Genomic DNA, 24,686 nt, shown 5'->3' with positions numbered 1-24,686 from the left:
ACCACCAGCTGAAACAACCTCACTCATGCAACCCTCGACGTGGGACAACAACCTTATCTAAAAACACCAGTGTATCGAAACAACCCCACCCCACTGGAAAAACCTCCCTTGAGGAGTAGAGGCGACGTAGGGGAGGGGAAGAGAGGCAGCAGTAGAGAAGAGGAAGGGTAGCAGTGGAATAGGCCGAATTTCACAAACTCCTAAACTCGACCCACCTTTATTAGAATATATATATTAAATTATTTTCTTTCGCCTTGAGTCACATATCACAATAGGAGGCACTTGGAAGAATTCAAGATCTTGGAGGCTTTTGTACTGTGCGTCTGTGCCATTCAAAGATGGAGAGGTGGCCTGGGTTTAGGTAAAAGGAAGGTCTAACCGTCTAACTAACTAACCCACCATAGCCTAATAACTGTAAAAAAAAAAAATTCCTACTCATTTGGGAGAGCTATAAATAAAATTGCCTCACCATTTTCCATAACAAAACCACCTCTATAAAAAGACTCATCTATTCCCCCTTAAATCACTCTCAAAAATCTGCATTATACCAATAATCTCTCTCTCTCCTCCTCCTCATCATCATCAATAGTTGATGAAGGATGCGTAACGAGGTTCATTATCTGGGTAGAGGATTGATGAGAACATACTCGCAATGTTCGCAAGGACAGCTTAAAATCGAGTTACGACCCAATATATTCCACAAGCTTCTAAGTACAGCAACCCAAGAAACAAGGATGGACATTCTTTACGGTAAACAAGTCATTGCAGTTTACAACTACAGACCAGACTGCACATATTCATTCTCCGACATTCCCGTAACTATCACCTGTTTGTACGCTTACATCTTTGAACAAGAAGAAAACCCCAATTTAAGAATCTTGCAACCTGACAACGCTGAAACAAACTTGCCTAAATTGGTCTCAAAGTGGTACCAACTCGAAGATACACTCCCTCTCTTCGTTTTCTTCTTCATTAGACCTTACAACGCCATTGATTTCGGTCACACAATCGGTGTCGACATCGAAGTTTTCTATCGATGGGACGAAATGACACTCCCTCAAGGAGCGAATATTAAGATTCTCCATCTTGCAATGTATCAAGAACGAACGCCGCCAATGCGGCCGTTTATTCCACTTAATCACTCTGGGACGTGGAGTTGTCTTGGAGAGATTTTGCTTGATACAAATCAGCAGTCAAAGAATCAGCTTGAGTTCACGGTGAATGCCTCTGAATTCTTGAACGATTGTCCAGAGGGAGATTTGAACGAACAACTTAAATCTGGGTTAGCAATTAGGTCTGCTACTGTTTATTCAACTGTTCCAGCTCGGAATCTTACTGGTTTGCAAGTGAGGCTTAATAACCAGCAATTAATCATAGAACTTGGTCAGTTTTTAGACTTCAATCAAGATTATTGTGGCAAACATGTTCAAGCTTTTTATCGATGGAGAGGTCGTGTCATAGAACTCGGCATCAGAACATCTACCGTTGATTGATTCATTCATTGGTTTTACTCATCATTATGGGTTCATTTTGGTATAAAGAATGTCCAAAGATTGCGTCAGAAAGATGAGAAAGAGATGCAAGTACATTTGTTTTCAGTTTCGTCGCTTTTTTCCATGTTAATTAGGAGTTGAATTTCTGGTTATTTCGTCCTTTATTTTTCTTTTTTGGTATAAATGTCGATACATTCTTGTAATTACTTGTGTAGTTTAGATAATTGATCACGGAAATTGTGATGTAAAAAAATAAAAATTCAAGTGGATAGCAATATAAGAAATGATTGTAGACTTCCCTAAGCTTTTTGGTAATTTCTGATTCTCACCTCTTCTTTGTTCTCTCATATTCTGGGTTTTTAGTTGTACATGTACACCCTCTTTCTTTCTTTTTTTTAAAGAAACAAGTACACCAAATATTAAACTTTGCTATTAGATCAAAGAAAGGATGGACATTTTTTATAAGTACTAATAGAGTATAAAATATAATTGGATTATATTTTGTATTTAGATATATTTTGTAGAATTAAACTTCTATCTAGATTAGGTTTTCTAAAATAGAAATTTAATTCTATAAACTATATCCAAATACAATAAATAATCCTATTATATTTATATTCTACCAAATACATTATTGTCGCCCTCAAAATACTTTCTTTCTTACTGAGGTAAAAATAATTATTTTGATATTGCGTCATGCTTTTTTTTTTTTTGGCAAAAGTACAAACAGTTCAATCTAAATTGTCATAGGAGTTTGTCTCATAAGAGACCGCCTACTTTTAAATTAAAATTAGGCAATGGTAAGTCCAATATAAAAAAGAGAACTAGCCCAATAGTAACTAGATTAATTTCTTTCGGTGATTAGTTTAATCCATTTAGTGACTAAGTCTACTTTTATACTTCCTCCGTTCCATAATAAGTGAAACAATACATTTATTATGGAACGGAGGAAGTATTAAAATTAGATCGTCTCTCCAATTTAATAATTTTTGCATGACTAGATACGAAAAAGATTTGTTATAGTACAAGCATCCTTCTGCAAGTGATCAAATTATATTTGTATTATTTATTTTTCCCTATACTTTATGTTCTTCAACCTTTATCTATTTTGTCTCAATGAGAAATTCTAATTGGCTCTGTTTGGGAACCTATTTCAGGTAGCTTAAATAACTAGGTGCTGAAATAAAAAGCTACCTTAAATAAATAGAAGTGTTTGGGATGGAACTGAAACTATATTTCAGTCCTTAAAAGTGACTGAAATTGAGACGCTACTCAAAGTAGCGTCTGAATTTCAGGCACTGAAATTGCATTTTTTTTATTTTCTTTTTCTTTTAAATTAGATTGATTTTTGAGAACCATGAACATGAACTAGGAGCAAGCATGCATTAATGGCGCCACTAATGTTGCATCGATGCGAAGTAGAGGAGAGAGAATTTGGGGTTTGTGTTGCTAACACAATGAAATTTAATTGGTGGATTTAGTTTTGCATTGGGTTTGATTTTTCCATGATTGAAATGCCAACCTTCAAGAACTGTTAATGGAGGTTGAAGCATTGCTTCGCCAACGTTAAAGATTTTTCATTGCTGATACATTGGCGACCGTAATTTCTCTTTCCTATGACAATGGAAAATCATCTTCTTTCACCGTATATCAAGAACCATAAAAATAACTTTTTCATTTTGGGTGATTGGATTTAGGATGCACTTTTATGTGTTCATTAAAAGAAAACCACAAATTCTTTTGCAAATCATCAACTTGTAAATCCACCGATTCTCTCTCATCCACTATCAATCTTTGCAACGTATAAACCTTTTCTCTTCTTTGTGATTTTAATTTTCTTCAATTCTCTTTTGGAAACTTGTTTGATGAGTTGAGGGGTATTGAAAAAAATATTATAAAGATCTACCTATATAGTTGAGATCTTGGTTTTTTTTTTTAAGAAGTTGATTCATTTTATGTAAAACAATAGAAGGAGAACCAGTGTTGAATTATATATAATAAAAAAATTACAAATTTTAAATAATTAATCACCTTATGCAACTAGTTTTGCCAAACAGTTAAACTAATCAGATACCTTATCAGTTTCAGTATCTTATCAGTTTCAGCTATACCTTATCAGTTTCAGCTACCTTATCAGTTTCAGCTACATTTCAGGCAGTATTGCCAAACAGAGCCATTAAATGAACAGTGGACAAATACATTTAAGACAAAAGTTTTACCAAAGACTATCATGGATACCAATATGGAAGATGTCATCCATTATTTTAAGCATTCTATTGTTCTTATTTCCTTTCATTTTTACATCATAATATCCCCTAATCAAGTATCTTAAAGCAGATCAGTAACTACAAGAATATCAATATAACGAAACAACAAGATCGTCCTAAGTCCTAACTAATTAACATGAAAGAAACTATAAACAACTGAAAACAAAACCTACTTAATTACATTTCTGCAGTTCTGCCTTTTATCAATTGATACCAAATTAACAATCTCCATGCCCAGCATCAAACAATCACCAATCCAACAGTAATGAACTATAATGGTTTTGCCATGAAAGTTTCTGTTAAAGTGTAAAACTGGACCCAAAAATAATTTGACAACATTCGGTGGCCAACCAAAATTATCCATCTTCAACTGCAAACCATGTATAATCTTATTAGGGGTATACACATTAGTAGCCCTTATTCCATACCCTTTCTGAAATCGATCCCTCAGTCTCATAGCCGCGATTGTTTGAGGAAAAGAAAGCGCAAAATCGACATCGAAACAACTTTCAAACTCGAGTTTATTAAACTGTATCCTTGTGGGATCAAGAACATCATAACCAAGAGGACGCCAACTACTTCTTGGTGTTGAAGGTTCAATCGGCAACAATGGGATCGATTCTTGATGTAGCAAAAGACGCAAAATCTTGCTAGAAGAGTTTAAGCTTTCTTCCCAACGATAATAAACCTCAATGTCTACTCCAATTTGATGATGATATTCAAATAGATTTAATGGCGATATCACAAATTTAGCGGATACGATAGATAAAGACAGACGGTTTGAAGGTGGAATTGTGCGCAAGAAAGATATATAATTACGGGGTGTTAAACTGGTATTTTCGATGATATTGTTGTTGTCGCGAAACGTGAAGCGGCAAAGGAAATCGCAATAAAGATTAATCGATCGGGAAGTAATACCATTGTCACCTCTGAAGTCACACATGGCTGGAACACTATGGTTACCATTATAAATGTCGTGCCTGGTTTGCATGCTTGTTGATGAAAGAAACTTGTCGAAATGTTGGGATGATATGTTGATTGATACTGGGGTACTCCTCAGATCTTCTGGATGACTGTTCAATACAAATCCTAGATATTCATATTGGTTTTCCATCTTGAATCTTGATGGTGTGTTATTAGAGGAGAGAGAGAGAGGGGATGACATTGAGATGAGAGGTGAGATTGTTAGTACAGATTACAGAACATAGTTTGATTTGGCGGCGGTCATATATATAATATATGCAGGGAAATTTGAAGAAAAAGAAAAAGAAAAAGAAAAAGAAAAAAAGACTTGGAGTGAATCTTAGAGTCCACTTTACATGATGCACAATCTGAAGTTGCCTAATAATTATTCCTCTCTTTTTTAACCTTTTGCCTTTTTTCTAATATACTCCATCCATCCCATTTTTTTTAGGTGTCCTAAACAAACTATATCTATTTCTTTTTTAGTTCCCATTTCTAATATTTCTACTTTTATATATTTAAAAGTTTCTGCTCATATTGAATTCTTATTCACTATGAACTGAACGTATATCCATTTAAATTCTAATTTATGAACTTTCACTAAATCCAAATTTAATTAAATAACACAAAATTCCACGTATTTTATAGTCTCTTCAACCCATAATATAGCATTAGTTTATTTAATTAGCACCGATTTTGCTAAAAAGATTTTTATTTTTGGGATTCAATTGATCCGATTTTCACCCAAAAACGGACCAGTTAATTATATACTGGTCCGATTTTTGGTGAAAACCAGATAAGTTTGTGGATAAATGATCCAATTTTGTCGGACCAAAATCGGATCAGTAACCCATATTTTGACCGGATCTTATGATGTTTTCTCCATTAGTTGATAATACTATGGTACCGCATAATAAGATCATCTAAGGATATCATCTTTTAAGCTTTAGAAGAATGTTCTTAATCAACATAAATGAATTAAGTAATATAATGATGTACATCTTAGTTTGATCATCGATTCCATGTGCAGTCTTTCCCCTTTTAGGCAAAGTTTTAGGACAAAGTTCAGATAATAATTTGTTTTAGTTTTGATAAGTTCCTATCCGTTCAAATCAAGTTTAATAAGTTTTAACTACGTCCAAATAGCTCATGCATTTAAAACCGTTGGTTTACTTACTATGGACTAGTATTGTTCTGAATTTACGCCGAATTTTCTCCATATCGTGCAATTAACTTTGGACATTTACCCTACGTAGACATCGACGTGACGACGTCTACTATCTTTGAAAAGAAGACAAGGATTTTATGGAGGTATATGCAGTCGAATGGTGACGAGCAGGATCAGATTGAAATGTTTCTAAACTCATCTATTAAAAGTGCATTTGCACGGGTAAGTTTTTTTCTTTACATTTTGTTCACGGTTTCTATTAAAGCTGCATGCATAAGCTAGAATTCAGTAAATATTGTGGTACGGTCAAGGTGTTTAAATATTGTTTTATTTATATATTGTTTTATGGGCTCCATTTGATTGTTTCTCAGGTAGCAATGCAATACTTGCCAGAATATAGGGAATGTTTGGTTGACTGTAAATTATTATTTTTCTTCTAAAAAGAAGGAAAAACACAAATTTCTCTATCTCCCTTGTTAACCTTTTACTTCCTCTTATCCATTCTCTCCTTTCCCTATCCAATTTCCGTAGCCTTTTTAACATTGAACCAAACAAATAGAAACTATTTTTGCAATTGTTTTTTTTTAAAATTTATATTTTTATATATATAATGTTTTACCCGAAAAGTCATTTTTACGTCAAAAATGTTTTATATCCTACCAAATGGAGCTTTAAGCTTTCTTTGTCTAAATGTCTAATGCTGTCGCTTTATGCATTTTGGATCTTATTGTGCTTGGCCCTCCTCCAGGTTTTATGTTTCGAGACAACATAGAATAGGGTTTTATGCTTTCCTTTGAAGAAGAATGACAACATTAATTATTCGTATAAAACTATCTAAGAGAACGTAGGATAGGGTTCTATGCTTTGCTTCCTTTGGTGTTATTCTGTGTAATGTTTGACTAAGCATGCGTGTTTCTTCGATTGATTTTGTTAAATAACACTTTGTCCTTTACTCATCAAGTAATCTATTTTCTTACTTTGATTAAGTTATAACTTTTTTTAACAAAATAAATTATCTATTTTGTGTCCCTGGCCTGCAGGCAGTACATACATGATGTTGACACAAACTCAGAGGCAGTACACGAACATCCATTAACATTGCTTGCTGATGAAATGAAGAAGTTGTTACAGAAAGAGACTACATTGTTTGTCCCGATTCTGTCTCGGTGGCATCCACAAGCACTTGTTGTTTCGACTTCTCTTCTTCAAAAGCTTTATGGATGAAATTGGTAAGCTTATACCAGAGATGTCACTTATTCTTTTCTTATTCTACTCATTCCTAGAAATTTTGTTTTGCAAAAGTGTGACAGTTTTTTAATAATTTCTCTAGAAACCATTTCTTGATGGTTCTGAGCAGTTGACCGAGGATGTAGGAGGAATGATAAAACCATAGTAGTTATGGGCCAAATGGATCATAGCAAAGACTAAATTGCAAAATAAAATTTATAAAAGAGTATCCTAAAAAGTTGGATGAGAAAAAATGAAAAAACATTGTTTTGTTGATGGATGATTTGACACATTGGAGGCAGAAAAGTTGGACAAAAGTTGGACAAAAGGAACTGATGGGATGATTCCTCATCAAGATCTTGACATGTTACTAGTCTACTACTAATTTGGTAGGAGTTGGATGTCTTTATATTATTGTCACGCTTATTAGATGAATTGACACAATTTTGTACCTTGCTAATTTGGATCTTGTGTTCTACTTGCAATCTCACTTAATAATAATATGAAATTACAATATTATTATTATTATTATTATTATTATTATTATTATTATTATTATTATTATTGTTATTATTATTATTATTATTATTATTATTATTATTATTATTATTATTATTATTATTATTATTATTATTATTATTATTATTATTATTATTATCATCATAATATCAAATGTACTTCTCACTATTCTAAGGACATGTTCTCCCCAACTTATTTTCAGTTCAGTTCAGTTCAGTTCAGCTCCTTTCTTTTATAACCATTTGGTTGAATATTATTACTATGCTGGTATAATTTATTTTACTAATTACTCTTATTATTATTATTATTATTATTATTATTATTATTATTATTATTATTATTATTATTTATTTTTATATCATTACTATTACTTATCATTATAATTATTATTAGATATTCATATTATTATTATTTATATATTTATTACATTCAATTTAATTCAATTCAATTTGATTCAATTCAATTCAGTTCAGTTTAATTCAATTCTGTTCAATTCAGTCCAATTCTCTCACGTGTTGAGGTCTGACCTTCGTTACACCAAAGACACTACAAAAAAGTCCATTTAGAGACGGACAAAATTCGTCCCTAAATAGGTCAAATTCGTCGCTAGATGGGCTTAGAGACGGATATTGTCCCTCTCTAAAACCGTCGTCGCTAATTCGAATTAGAGATGCATTTTGGAAATCCGTCTCTATTTTGGAAACCCGTCTCTAAGTTTAGAAACAGAATTTGGAAATCCGTCTCTAAGTTTAGAGACGAATTTTCAAAATCCGTCTCTAAATTCACTGAAAATTTAAAAAATAAACGAAATTAACAACAAGATAGTTCCCAATATTATCGTGATTATATCTAGTGACCTATTATTATCTATATATCTAGTTCAAGTCGATCTCATTACCAGTTCAGAATATTCCTCAAGTAAACCCGGTTCAGCTCTACAAGGGAAAGGATAAGGGGAATCCACAATCGCAAGAACCATTGTTCGTAGGAATCGAAATTGTGACCTCAAAGAAACGAGAAGAAGCTCCAACCAACTACACCAAATACAAGTTGTATACTTCTCTACATAATATTGGTAATATGTAGAAGAAATATTAGAGACGGATTCTCAAGATCCATCTCTAAATTAGATATATGTGCAACATATCTACAAGTTATAATAATGTAATAGAGTTTCGATTACGATCACAATCAATACATGATTAGTAAACCAATATATCTACAACTTATAATAATGTAATAGAGTTTCGATTACGATCACAATCACTACACAATTAGTAGAACCACATATCTACAAGTTATAATAATGTAATAGGGTTTCGATTACGATCACAATCAATACATGACTAGTAAACCACTATATCTACAACTTATAATAATCTAATAGAGTTTCGATTACGATCACAATTACTAAATATATTAGTAAAACAATATATCTACAACTTATAATAATGTAATAGAGTTTCGATTACGATCACAATCACTACACAATTAGTAAAACAACATATCTACAAGTTATAATAATGTAATATAGTTTCGATTACGATCACAATGAATACATGATTAGTAAACCAATATATCTACAACTTATAATAATCTAATAGAGTTTCGATTACGATCACAATCACTACATGATCATAATCACTACAATCACCGGTTTCTTGTTACAATACACTTGTTTCTTATTACCATACACTTGTTTCTTGTTACAATACACGTCTTTCTGGTTAAAATATAATTGTTCCTTATAAAAAGACACTTGTTTCTTATTATTACAATACACCTGTTTCTTGTTAACATACACTTGTTTCTTATTCCAATACACTTGTTTCTTGTTATAATACATTTGTTTCTTGTTATAATATACTTGTTTCTTGTTAAAATACAATTGTTTTTTATAACACACTTGTTTCTTATTATTACTATACACATGTTTCTTGCTAACATACACTTGTTTCTTATTACCATACACTTGTTTCTTAATACAATACACTTGTTTCTTATTATAATACACTTGTTTATTGTTAAAATACAATTGTTTCTTATAACACTTGTTTCTTGTTAGCATACACTTGTTTCTTGTTAGCATACACTTGTTTCTTGTTAAAATACACTTGTTTCTTATAACAATACACTTGTTTCTTATTATTACAATTCACCTGTTTCTTGTTAAAATACATTGTTTCTTATTACAATTCACCTGTTTCTTATTACCATACACTTGTTTCTACACTTACCCATACAGACTCAAGTTTTTAACGCCATACGTTTATTAATAAACTAATATGTATAGTAATATGTGGTCGGTTTCATTGGACACTTGTTTGTACCAAGTTTGAAGACGTGTCTTATAAGATATTATGTGCTAGAAAGGTATTATGAATTCCAACGGTAATATTTCGAAAATTATTAAAGGGACCCTTACTTCGTATTTATGGGGTTGAAAGCGACAATGGTAGGAGAACATTCACATGCATCTGTTACTTAGTCGACGTCATTCACGGGGGGAAGTCGGCGAATTAAATGCAATCACAATCTGGATGTTGTTCTTTGAGTGACAAAATATGGTCCGAACTACGGGAAGAAGTTCCATGGTTGTTCAATGTGGCCCGTAAGTTGTCTAATGCAGTGAAAATTAAACCTTATTCATTAAATTTATTATACTTATGTAAATTTCTAATATAAATGAAGGAAAAAGATTGTGGTTTTTTCCGGTGGGATTTAGAGGTGGTCGACTCTGGTGCCATGACAGCTATATTACTCGAAACTGAAGTCGAATAGGCAAAACAAACCAAGAAAATTGCAAAACTCAAGATAGAGAGAGATCACTTGAAGGAGGAAGTATGAGATCTCAAAATTGCATTTCATGAATTGAAGATCGCCGATAAAACGAAAACAAGGAATGAGGCCTTTAAATCGTGTGTTATTATGGGGTTGATATGCCTTATTCACAAAATTATTCACAAAATTTCTCCAATAAAAAATTTGACATAATTTGTATTTAGTCAATCTTAAAGAATCACATGCACATATAGCTAAATCAATTGATTAAATAATTTATTGCCTTTATAAAGTTTTAACCATTAATATCTTCAGTTATGACTAAAATAATTTATAATAAGTCATATTTGAAAACGTATGTGGTGACTAATCTAACAAATTCTCATATAATACTATATTTTTCCAATAAATATATATTTTATCCGTTTCTTTTTAATTTACTCACTTCACTCCGGGAGAGAAATAATGAGAAAGTACAAAAGTATGAGAGAGAAACTTAAAAAGTGGAGAGAAAAACTAAAAAGTGATAGAGAGAAACTAAAAACGGGTTAAAATATTAAAAAATGGATGATATGGGTGGAAAAAAGGAGAATATCCATGTGACTTGTTATCAAGAATAAAAAAAAGTAACAATGTGTAGATTAAAAAAACAGAGTGAAAAAGAAAAGTGTGTAGATTGAAAAGAAACAGAAAGAGTATCATAAATGATAGTCAAACTCAAAGTGAAACATGTGAATGATACAAGTACAAAAATTTATAAAAAAAAATTATAGTACTAGAATGAAGATAATTAAAATCTAATTAGACTCTAATATTTTAAACTGAGAGAATCTACATTGAACTAAATTGACAAAAATTGAAATGAAATAAACTAAACTGAATTAAAATGAAACAGAACTCAAATGAATATAAAACAACACGCTAGTACTAAGTACTAGCAGTAGTTAACGTCCGGTTATGAAATTAAAGGTTCAATATGCAAGTTTGTGATCATAGCAAGACATGATATAATAGATTATACTATGAGTATATTATAAAATAATGAGGTGCACTATGGTCGAAGTTTCTTTTAGTCAGGAAAAATGATGAAAGTGAAAGAAGAAGTTTGCCTGTTTTCACTTTCCTAGCAAGTACAATGTGTCAAATCATCCCATTAGTTCAACTAAACAATGCTTTTTCATTTTTCCTCATCCAACTTTTTAGTATACTTCTTTGTAAATTTTATTTTGCAATTTAGTACTTGCTGTGGTCCATTTGGCCCATAACTGCTATGATTTTATCATTCCTCAGGATGTAGTATCTGTATTTCCAACAGCTCATACTCTTGAGCAGCATATTCTAGGGCTTTTGACTTCCGTGTTTGGTGAAGTTACTAAGTCATACTGCAAAAAACTTGGAAGATATCAGGTGAGAAGATGGTACTAACAATATTTAGTTTCATTCAAATACAGAACTAGGCAGAATTGTTACATTACGTGTTTAGCATACAAACTACTTATAAAATAAGTTAATGCATACTTTCAGCCTTATGGGGAATATGGCTAAGTTTTTATAATGCTTTTTAATATGAAAGAATTTCCAATTTGTGTGTCTTAAACTGATTAGAAGGAACTGATTTTATTGGAGGAAATCAGGCTAAAAGCGGAAGACTTTTATTGGGTGGATAATGAGGGATTGCCATCAACCATGTAACGGTCAAACCGTTACAAATCTCCAACAGTCACAAAACCACCACACACGCGCTCAGTCCCGAGTTCAAAACTTCAATTAAGTTAAGTTTATTCCCCAAGGCCCAACAGGTGAGGCAAAGATTTGGTTGAACTGTCAGCCATTGCGAATGAAGTTAATTGCTTTCAAATTGTTGGAACAGACAGTTCAATATGACAGAAGAGATATAATCTGAAGATTGTGTCGTGGTAGGAGACCAGTGACTTGAAAGCAATTACGGCCCGACAACGGTGGTAATCGATCTTGGCCGGAACGATCCCCAAGGTTAACACAGTAGCCTAGAATGGCACCATTAGCAGACCAAGCTTTGGAGAAAAGCACGAAACCCAGAAAAAGGAAGAAGAAGAAGAAGAGAAGAGAGTGAATGTTTTGTGTGTCTTAAACTGATCAGAAGGCACTGATTTTATAGGAGAAAATCAGGCCAAAATGGTAGACATTTATTGGGTGGATAATGAGGGATTGCCATCAATCCTGTAAAGGTCAAACCGTTACAAATCTCCAACAGTCACAAAACCGCCACACACGCGCTCAGTCTCGGGTCCATAACTTTAGTTCAGTTAAGTTTATTCCCCAAGGCTCAAGGCCCAAGCCCCAAGGCCCAACTGGTGAGCCAAAGATTTGGTTGAACTCTCAGCCATTGCGAATAAGTTAATTGCTTTCAAATTGTTGGAACAGACAGTTCGCAATGACAGAAGAGATAGAATTTGAAGACTATGTCGTGGTAGGAGACCACTGACTTGAAAGCAATTACGGCCCGACAACGGTGGTAATCGATCTTGGTTGGAACGCTCCTTAAGGTTAACACATTAGCCTAGAATGGCACCACTAGCAGATTAAGCTTTGGAGAAAAGCACGAAACCCGGAAGAAGGAAGAAGAAGAAAAGAAGATAGTGAATGTTTTGTGTGTCTTAAACTGATCAGAAGGCACTGATTTTATAGGATAAAATCAGGCCAAAAACGAAAGACATTTATTGGGCGGATAATGAGGGATTGCCATCAATCCTGTAACGGTCAAACCGTTTCAAATCTCCAACAGTCACAAAACCGCCACACACACGCTTAGTCCCGGGTCCAAAACTTTAGTTAGGTTAAGTTTATTCCCCAAGGCCCAAGGCCAAAGGCCAAAAGCCCAAGGCCTAAGCTTTGGAGAAAAGCACAAAACCCAGGAAAAGAAAGAAGAAGAAGAAGAGAAAAGAGTGAATGTTTTGTGTGTTTTAAACTGATCAGAAGGCACGTATTTTATAGGAGGAAATCAGGCCAAAAACAGACATTTATTGGGCGGATAATGAGGGATTGCCATCAATCCTGTAACGGTCAAACCGTTTCAAATCTCCAACAGTCACAAAACCGCCACACACGCGCTTAGTCACGGGTCCAAAACTTTAGTTAAGTTAAGTTTATTCCCCAAGGCCCAAGGCCAAAGGCCAAAACCCAAGGCCCAAGCTTTGGAGAAAAGCACAAAACCCTGGAAAAGAAAGAAGAAGAAGAAGAGAAAAGAGTGAATGTTTTGTGTGTTTTAAACTGATCAGAAGGCACGTATTTTATAGGAGGAAATCAGGCCAAAAACGGAAGACATTTATTGGGCGGATAATGAGGGATTGCCATCAATCCTGTAACGGTCAAACCGCTACAAATCTTTGTTACTAGAGTCTTTAATATCATTTTGGTGCGCATTCATATAATTTAGAAACTTTTAAAAATTTCATTATTTTGTCTTATATTTTGTGTCATTATATTTGTATCCCATGTCAGTCTCCTTCAATTTCATGTCATTATAGATTCATTGAAAAAATGAAGATGAAAATATTATCATAAAGAACAAACAACAACGACAATGAAATTATTATCATAAACTTTAAATTTTTTATTAATAAATAAGAAACTACAAAGTACACGAAAAACCTAGCAGAAAAGAAAAAAAAAAACATCAACCATTATGTCATTAGGTCTCTGTTTGCTAGCCAAGATGTTACCGCCCTAGCTGCATCCATTATGTCATTCTTAGCTTCTATTTTTGCCAAAGTTCTCCATTCATTGGGGACTGTCCTATAATATATCGACATTGTTTCTTAATAATTGACGATCATATATGTAAGCTAGCCACCCAAAAAATACGGTCTTGCATCAACATTTCCCGTAAGTCATGCAACCTTCCCATGCCCTGCCTCCTCAAACTGACTTTCTAACTTCATAGCAGATCTAATATCTTCGTCGGATATGCCAAACTCTATTAGCGCATGCATACCCCTGGAAGCCATCCTTAGTTCCACATGGACTTGATCTCTTTGATTTTATAGCCAAGATCAAGAAGTATATTACGAATCATCGTGAAGCTTCTTCCAATAGGCCTCCCCTTGTCATCTCCTTCCACAGGCAAATTGTTGATAATACATGTACATGGGCTTGCAAGAGTCTCCATGACTGAGTCTATTTGTTTGTTAATTTTTGTAAAGATGAAGAGAAACTTTTGGAGGGGGTAGACAACTTTTTTTTTTTTTTTTTTTTTTTTTTTTTTTTGGTAAGTAAGCTAGATCAATATATTAACCACCACAAACATTACAACCAAACAAAGCTGCTACAAGCCAAACAGTAGAAAGGCTAATAGCAAGCTTCCTAGCAAACAACTTACAGCTTACTTACACACTTCATTGGATATTTCTCTAATCCACTCTCTATCTTTCTGACTTCTCTTCTTACTGTAACTACAATAACATCTTTCAATTACATTTAATTGAATTCTATTACAGACACCAGCTACTGTATGAACTTTATTGTTCCAGAAAGCTTCATTTCTTGTCCACCATACATGGTATAAGATTGCTGCCACACAAGATGCATAGACCTGCTTCCTGAATCTTGATTCTCTACTATGAGATATATCCCTGAGTAGTCTGGGTACATCAGTACTGTTGTTATTCCACCTCAACCAACTTTTGATTTTCTTCATCACATTAGCACTATAACAACATCTAAAGAATAGATGTTCCTGAGTTTCATCCTCACTATCACAAATAAGGCATCTTGATGAATCACAAATTCCAACTTTGCAGAGTCTTTCTGTTGTTTGCATCCTATTGTGCATCACCAGCCACATCATGAATCTATGCTTAGGGATTACTAATCTGCACCAGACAAGCTTATCCCAGTGTACTCTTGCATAAGTACCCACTAACTTCTTGTATACATCTTGTACTGAATATCTTGCCGTGCTGATGAGTTGTGACTCGTTCATGAGAGCTTTGATTTCTTCCTTCACAGCACACACCTTCTTCCAATACCAGCTACATTCCAAGGGTGGTTTGTAATCCCACCACCTACTGTCTTTAATATAGATGGTATTTATCCATTTAAGCCAAAGGTTATCTTTTTTTGCTGAAATAGCCCATGTATATCTCCCCATAGCTGCCACATTCCAGGAGACAATATTTCGAATTCCCAGCCCACCAGCATTCTTTGGGGTGCACACTTTGAACCAAGCCACATAACCCCCTTTAGAGCTATAATAATTCCCAGACCACAAATAAGCTCTACATATCATTTCTATGTCTTGCAGAACTTTTTTAGGGAGAATACAAATTTGAGCCCAATAGACATGAATGCTGTTAAGCACAGCATTAACCAGCACAAGCCTTCCCTGATATGAAAGGTTCCTGCTGCTCCAGCTTCTCACTCGAGCTGTCATTTTCTCTACAAGAATTTTACAGTCCTTAGATGATAGCCTTTTAGGACTGATTGGGATCCCTAAGTATTTGAAAGGGATCTGACCAATCTTGAAACCAGACACCTCTGCAATTCTTCTAACCTCAACTGGATCCATACCAGTAGTATAGATCTCAGATTTGTTTTCATTGATTTCAAGCCCAGACACAGCAGAGAAATGCTTAAAACCTTGTAACATTATGTATGCTGATCTATATTCTCCTTTACAACACAAGATCACATCATCTGCAAAACACAAGTGATTCAATTTCATCCCTTTACACTTTGGATGAAATTTGAATAGAGTATTGTCTCCCACCATTTTCAGTGTTCTTGTGAGGTACTCCATGCAGATCACAAAGAGAAGAGGGACATGGGGTCACCCTGTCTAAGTCCTCTTTTGCCTGGGAAGAACCCACAGCTTCCACCATTCACAAGCAAGCTGAATCTTGGCGATGTAACACATTCCATCACCATCTGGACAAATTGATCTGGAAATGCTAAAGCTTTCATCATACTTTCCATAAATTTCCAATCAATAGAGACATATGCCTTCCTCATGTCCATTTTAATGATACACCCAGGCTTAGAGTTTTTCCTTCCATAACCATGCACAATGTCTTGACAAACCATAATATTATGCCCAATGAATCTCCCTTGTATGAAGGCACCTTGATTATTCTCTGCTATTATATCAGGTAGCATCGTCCTCATTCTATTGCATATAACTTTAGTAATGCATTTATAGACCACATTGCAGCATGCAATTGGTCTATAGTCAGAAACATTACTTGGGCATTTAGACTTAGGCACCAAAGTTATCAAAGTATTGTTCATATCTTTCAACATCTTCCTATGAATAAAGAAATCTTTGACAGCAGTTATGATATCATTACCTATGATTTCCCATGAAGCTTTATAGAAAGCTGTACCAAAGCCATCAGGACCAGGTGACTTATGTAACACCCCGATAATTCTTTCTTTCTAGAAAATACTTTTATAACAAATCTAGAGAATTACCCAGGCATTATCGCCCGTGTGATAACGTTTTGGCTTACTCAGAATTTTGCAGCGGAAAACTTACTAAAACAAAACCAACTTTATTAAACTTATGAAATAAGAGTCAAACAATGTTTGAACTGAAACACACCAACTTAAAGCTAATGTTTGAAATATAACTTCCTAGAAACAACTTAAATACGACTAATGTCACAAAAGCCTCTCCATTCCAGATTTCCCAATGGTATGCATCTTCGAACCTGTAATGTCAATGCTTTCTTGACTCTGCTCCCCTGAAGGATCACCACAGGATCAATAGGCAAAGCCATGATCACAAACACAGACAAGCACGTAATCAGCAAAGCTGAGTACTACATATCAGACACAAATAATCCTAAGCATGATACTACAAACGTAACTTGTAGGAATAAATAATAACATAAATAAGTAATACTCTACAACAACTTTTACTGAACTACACTAGACCCAACTTTTATTACTTTAATGGAATAGTTATTGGACGAGTTGACCAACCAAAAATAGGAAATACGGTCATGACTCCGTAAACCAGAATGACCTACGATATCGAGGAACCTTTGAACTAAAGAGGAATGGTGATCAATCCAACCCTCGAAGATACATATCACGGCGGACTATGTACCCCAACCCTTAGTGTCCAACTCTAGACGTGCACCAGTCTAAAGTCTATAACTTATTCTCGTTTCACTTTACGTTAATATAATTATTACTTGTGTTGACACCACAACAACCAAATAACACATAATTCAATAATCACATAATCATAACAACATTCTTTTTATCTTTGAATTAACAAGTGATCCATAACTTATCAATCAAGACTCCTTTTTATTTCTTTTTATCCTTTGTTGAACCTAGCCAACATAAATCCATACCTTTATATAGGTATAATCCATACTTACCAAATAAGATCCACGGTTCTTATAAGATAAATTAATAACTCCAAGAATCTATGTAACACATGATTTCAACTTACTTAAATTAATCCACTTACGAATTAATACCAAAACTGAAATTATTGTTTGCATCAAACTTCCATACAAACAAGTCATACCCATACACATTCTCAATTTACATGCAGCACACAGGCAAGTAACATGTAAAGCAATCATAGTAAATCATATACATGACAACAAGGTCCTATACATGATACTAATAAACACAATCATACCTAAGGCATGTTCCTAAACCATATAGCACGTAGACTATGTACGTACCTTGTATAAACGCAACGGTAGCCACTTTTAAGCTCTAAAAGTCCCCTACATGAAATCTCCGCCTAGAACATAAATAATCAAGTAAATACTTGAACTAAAAAAAAATACAGCAACTTTAAAACGTCCAAACCCTTTTAAACTTCTTTAAAAATCGTTTTTATAATTTAAACTCTCGTTATTTTTAATCCCTAGTATAGATCAACGTTCTAGTGATTAAAAACCATTAAAAACCTTAAAATATTAACTTTCTGAATTTCCAGCATCTATAAAATTTTCTAAACTTTCTGAAAATATTTTAAATGCATATAAAAATCGTATTCCAATCAAAATTCATATTCATACTTTAAATATACGATTTCTAGTGATTTAAAACCCTAAAAATCACATCTTTCATGATTAAAACTAAAAATAATAAATCTGAAATTTTTTCTTTTATACATATGAGAACCGAAACAAATTCTTCATAATAAATAATAACTCAAATCGTAATCATGCAAATAGTAATAAAATAACAATAAAAATTAGGACTTTAATGGAATCTTAAAGGAGAAGTAAAGAAAACAACCGAAACAAAAGGAGGAAGAGCAGGCGGCGGCTGTGACAGCAGCAAGGAGGTGGCGGCAGCAGTTTTGGCTTCAAGAAATTATTCGTGACGTTTCTTGTTCAACAAGAAACGTTACTTAGCGAAGAAGAAACGATTTTTGAGAGAAAATATGAAACTCACGCTCAAGAGGAAGAGGAGAGAGAAAATGTCGAGTGAGAGAGAGGAATTTCGGAAATCACGTGCAAGGGAGGAGAGAGAAAATGTCGAGTGAGAGAGAGGAATTTCGGAAATCACGTGCAAGGGAGGAGAGAGAAAATAAAGTGTAGGGCAAAATATTTGGGTTTTTAGGATATTTAAATAGGCTAATCCTATTGGGCTTAGGAAAAGGAATTTCAATAATTAAAACTTTGATGACTAACAAGATGGGCTTATTAGGACTTTAGTCATCAAATTATCCTTTCCCTTTTTATTACTTTTGGGCTTTCGATTCCATTAAGTTTTCTTTTCAAATATGCTTTTAATAATTAAACTCTTATTTAAAACACGCTTAATTTAAAATATTACCAATTTTATTAAGCTAAGAAAAATATTTTTAGTTGACTTTTAAAATAGTCAACCCTTTTTAAAAGTCAAATCATTTTCCAAACTCATTTGGATTTAGATATAATTACATAAATAACTTAATATATTTATGAAAATCCTTTAAAAATATGGGGGATTACAACTTATCAGCTGGGATTGAAAAAAGAGTTTGCTGAATCTCATCATCAGTGATTTCACTCATGAGCTCTGCTTGCTGTTCTGAGTTCAAACAAGGCCCCTGAGCAATTATTTCTGCACTAATCACACTGGAACCTTCTTTTGCTGTTCCTAGTAAGCCTTTGTAATATTCAATAAAGGCTTCAGCAACCTTTTCTCCTTCCACCCAGGTACCATTAATATCATGTATGCCATAAATTGCATTTTGAGTCCTTCTCTTCCTTATTGCTCTATGAAATAAGGAAGTATTCTCATCACCCATCTTAATCCAGTCATATATTGACTTTTGTTGCAAGAATGATATGTAATGAGCATGAACTTTCCTATACTCACTTGCTGCCGCTTTTTCTTTTGCACAAAATTCACCATCTTGCCTTTGCTGAAACTGTTTCTGACACTCCAGTAAGTGTTCATAGGCTTTGCAATCAGCAATTTGTATGTCTTTGAATCCCACTTTATTCAACTCTTGCATCTCAGCTTTAACTCTTTTTAATCTTTGCATCACACACAACATAGGAGTTCCATTCACTGTACTGCTCCAAGCTTCTCTAACTCTTCTCAGGAAATCAGGAGCTTCACACCACATTTTATAAAATCTAAAAGGACTTGCACCCTTTCTTTGCACTTGGTGAGTCTGCAACAGCATAGGAGAATGATCAAAGAGGCCTTCAGGCAGGAATCTAGTCTCTGCTGTAGGAAATTCTTCACACCATCTCACATTACAAAGCACTCTATCCAATTTGCAAAACACTCTGCTGCCATCAGTTTGCTTATTATTCCATGTATAATAGCATCCTGAATACTTCATATCCTCCAGCTCACAATTTGTGACACATCTTCTAAAAGGGATCATATCATGATCTCTAACAGGACCCCCTATTTTCTCCTCCCTTTCTAAAACACAATTGAAATCTCCTAACACCACCCAAGCCTCCTTCATGTTCCCTGCAATCATCTCCAAATCTTTCCATAGCTCCTCCCTCAATTCTGCTGAGTTAAAAGCATAGACAAAAGTACAATAAAACTCCTTTGTATTACTAATTGCCTGTACTTTGCAATGAATCATTTGAGAAGATATATAACATATATCCAACTTGAAAGAATCATCTTTCCAAGCCACAATAACTCTTCCACCAGGATGATGAGAAGAGTTAGTGCACAAACACCAACCACTGAATATATTTTGATACACCCTACCCATTTTTGCTACCTTGACTTTAGTCTCAATGAGACTAACTAATCCCAGGGTCCTAGTACTAAGCAAATTCTTAACTTCTTTTTGTTTGCTTATACTAGAGATTCCCCTGACATTCCAGCACATGATGTTATCCATGTTCCTTTTGAGGAGAATCCCTTCCCCTCTCTGCATCACCTATATTTCCATCAACTGTAAGCTTATTTTTCACTCCATCATCACCCATATCTCCCAACACCTCAAATGCATTCTTCAGTTCTGTATCTTCCACACTCTTCTCAGTCTCCTTTCTTCTATACTGCTGAGTAACCACAGTAAACTTCTTCTCTACACTTCCAGAAGCTACATTCACCTTAGCTACACAACTAGGATCAATATTCACCTTAACCACATTGTCCTCTTTCACTATATCTGCATTCTGCTGAGTAGTTTTTACAACCCATTTTTTTACCCACCTCAACCTTCCTCACCTGCTTCCTACACTCCTCAGATGGATGTCCCAAATTCTTACACACTTGGTAGAATTGTGGTTTCCATTCATAGTGTACTCCAGCCACCATTTCAACTCCTTTCTCATTTATGAATGTGATTTGATCAGGAAATTCCTGATACACACTCACTTCCACTAAAACGCGAGCAAATTGCAATCTATCACGTTTAGCTGTTGCTTGATCCACACGCACAAACTTTCCAACTGATTCCACAAGTTTCATCAAACACCTTTCATGCCAATATTTGAAGTCAATACTCAATTGGATCCATGTAGGAAGTATATTAAAATCTTCCTTCATCACATTCATCTCTGCATCCCACGGTTTCACTATAACAGGTTTATTATCAAAAAAATTTGAATTCCCTGCCAAAATTTTATCTCGCTGTTCCATTGTTGCAAAGCGCACAATATACACCCCTTTTTTAAGCACAGCTACCTTATCAACCCCCTTATTCCTCCAGATTCTTCTGATGTAACCTTCCATCACCATAGGAGGTGGATTTGCTCCAACCACATAACAAACCACCGATGAACTCCAATAATCAATCTCAGGTTGAATATCCTCCATATTTATCTTAACAATTCGTCGCTTGCTCAATTCACTATTAAGATCATGATCAGAGTTAAGAGTGTGAGTAATTACCTCATCATCTACATTTTCTTCATCTTCATCCGAGAATTGCAGAATTGGTACTGGATTAATCACGCCACAACTTCTATCCGCCCAACTAATTCGCTTCTCACCATTATTTCTACCATCCTTAGTTACTGAATGAATAGATGACAACCATTCAGAGAAGATTCGATGCGTTTGCTGACTTTGTTTTAAGTCGCGAAGATCCTCCTCCTCAGTCCGTTCCACAGTCTCTACCTCCATAGCTGCTACACCAAGCAACTCCTCCATTGATTTTGTCTTCTTTGCATTTGTATCAGACGTCGGTCCTTTAGGCTTATTATTGTTTTTCCGGTTCTTCGAAGTTCTTGCCATGGCTACGATTTTCATCGAGAGAACTTTTCTAGAGAGAGATCACAACGCCATTAGACAACTTGTTTTATTGCAATCTAAATTCTATTTATATAGAAGTATAAAATACCCCCCAAAAAAATTCTCTATATTTTAATATTGGGAAAATTCCTCAGGTACCCCTGAGGTTTGGCGTAATTCCCAAATTACCCCCCACATTTAGGGAATTCCTCAAATACCCCTGAGGTTTGTGTTTGGGCTCAAGATACCCTTACTATGGATGGAACCCTATTTAACGACGTTTGATTTTCCTTCTCTCTCTCCCCGAATTTCTCTCTCCTCCCATTCCGCCACCTACTGCCAAACCCCCTCCCTTACTCCAGCGTCGGCGACCCTACCCCCTCCTTTCCCCATTCCCCATTCCCTTACTTTCGACGTTGGCACTGGCCAGAATAGCAAAACAACAGCCTAGGGTGGTTTCGAGGGCGTGTTAAAGGATTTGGGGGCGGTGTATCTGGGTGGGGAAGGGGAGGGGGTCGACTCACGATGGGAGACAGGGAAGAGGCGCCATTTTCGATAGGGGGAAAGGGGGGAGGGGGTGGTGTCGGGGTGAATAGGGTGGGGGAATCGAGAATGAGGAAGGGGAGGGCTAGGTGGGGTGTCGAGGGTGCTGTTTTGGGGAAAGGGAGAGGGTGGGTCGTCGGGAGGTGCTGCTGCTCTGGGCGGCGAAGGGAAGAGGGTGGGGTCGTCGGGGATGCTGTTGTTCTGTCCGGCGAAGGGAAGATGGTAGGGTCGCCGGTGCCGAAGTGGGTGGTGGTCGGCAACCGCCGATTTTTGGTCGCCAGCCGGGGGAGAGGGGTTGGCAGTGGTGGGGGAATGGGAGGAGAGAGAAAATTGGGGAAAGAGAGAGGGAAAACCTAATGGCGTTAGGGTTCCGTCCATTGTAAGGGTATTTTAAGCCCAAACACAAACGTTAGGGGTATCTGAGAAATTCCCCAAATGTGAGCGGTAATTTGGGAATTACGCCAAACCTCAGGGGTACCTAAGAAATTTTCCCTTTAATATTCTCATATTAATATTCTTCTAGTCGACGTGATATTTGAATTATGCGAATTTGACTCAATTGGTTGTTATTTGGATTTTGAACCCAGGTTATCCAAATAACAGTATGGGTCAACCCAGATTTTATTTTAAATGGGGGAAAATAATTAAATTGAGTAAAATAGGATTTTAAACTCAAAATAATTAATTAATTTTACTTCAACATTTCATAAAATTTTCATACCTACACGACTACACCTTGCATTTCCTTTATTGGGTGTATTTTATTTCTTTTATTTCTCACCTAACATTCTGCTTACATCATTATGGATCATTCGAAAACAACGCCTTGATAATAATCTCTATTTTATATGAGAAGAGAAAGGGGACACCAAAATAATGAAAGCCCCATCTTACATTTCCTAAATTACACAAATTAGAATCATTATAATAAAATTACAAGTGTTAAATTAATTTATTGTAGTTTTATTATAGTGATTCTAATTTGTGTAATTTAGGAAATGTAAGATGGGGCTTTCATTATTTTGGTGTCCCCCTTCTCTTCCCATATAGAATAGAGATTATTACCAAAGCGTTGTTTTCGAATGATCCATAAAGATGTAAGCAGAATGTTAAGTGAGAAATAAAAGAAATAAAAATACACCCAATAAAGGAAATGCAAGGTGTAGTCGTGTAGGTATGAAAATTTTATTAAATGTCAAAGTAAAATTAATTAATTATTTTGAGTTTAAAATCATATTTTACTCAATTTAATTATGTTGCCCCACTTAAAGTAAAATATGGGTTGACCCATATTGTTATTTGGATAACCTGGGTTCAAAATCCAAATAACAACCAATTGGCCGGGTCAAATTCGCATAACTCAAACATCACGTCGACTAGAAGAATATTAATATGAGAATATTAAAAGATAGAGAATTTTTTTTTGGGAGGTATTTTATACTTCTATATAAATAGAACTTAGATTGCAGTAAAACAAGTTGTCTACCCCTCCAAAAGTTTCTCTTCATCTTTACAGAAATTAACAAACAAATAGACTCAGTCATTGAGACTCTTGCAAGCCCATGTACATGTATTATCCACAATTTGCCTGTGGAACGAGATGACAAGGGGAGGCCTATTGGAAGAAGCTTCACGATGATTCGTAATATACTTCTTGATCTTGGCTATAAAATCAAAAAGATCAAGTCCATGTGGAACAAGGATGACTTCCAAGGATATGCGCTAATAGAGTTTGGCATATCTGACGAAGATATTAGATCTGCTATGAAGTTAGAAAGTCAGTTCGAGGAGGCAGGGCATGGGAAGGTTGCATGGCTTTCGGGAAACGTTGATGCAAGACTGTATCTTTGGGTGGCTACCATATATGATCGTCAATTATTAAGAAGCAATGTTGATTATAGGACAGTCCCTAATGATTGGAGAGCTTTGGCAAAAACAGAAGCTAAGAATGACATAATGGATGCAGCTGGGGCGGTAACATCTTGGCTAGCAAACAGAGACCTAATAACATAATGGTTGATGTTTTTTTTTTTAGATTTCTTTACTGTCAGGTTTTTCGTGTACTTT

At 34.9% G+C, this 24,686-nt stretch overlaps 2 protein-coding genes across 2 annotated transcripts; both read right to left on the bottom strand.

The window, feature by feature from the left end:
- Positions 1–16,199: 16,199 nt before the first annotated feature.
- Positions 16,200–16,694, bottom strand: LOC104894367 (uncharacterized). Its single transcript, XM_010680589.1, has one exon. It carries the CDS (start codon positions 16,692–16,694, stop codon positions 16,200–16,202), a length of 495 nt encoding a protein of 164 aa, XP_010678891.1.
- A 2,668-nt stretch (positions 16,695–19,362) lies between these two features.
- On the bottom strand, positions 19,363–20,604 carry LOC104894366 (uncharacterized). Its single transcript, XM_010680588.1, has one exon. It carries the CDS (start codon positions 20,602–20,604, stop codon positions 19,363–19,365), a length of 1,242 nt encoding a protein of 413 aa, XP_010678890.1.
- Positions 20,605–24,686: the final 4,082 nt, after the last annotated feature.

The sequence above is a fragment of the Beta vulgaris genome, chromosome 5 (genome assembly GCF_026745355.1).
Source record: "Beta vulgaris subsp. vulgaris cultivar EL10 chromosome 5, EL10.2, whole genome shotgun sequence".
NCBI classification, from domain to species: Eukaryota; Viridiplantae; Streptophyta; class Magnoliopsida; order Caryophyllales; family Amaranthaceae; genus Beta; species Beta vulgaris.
This window is presented reverse-complemented; position numbering and strand designations above follow the sequence as displayed.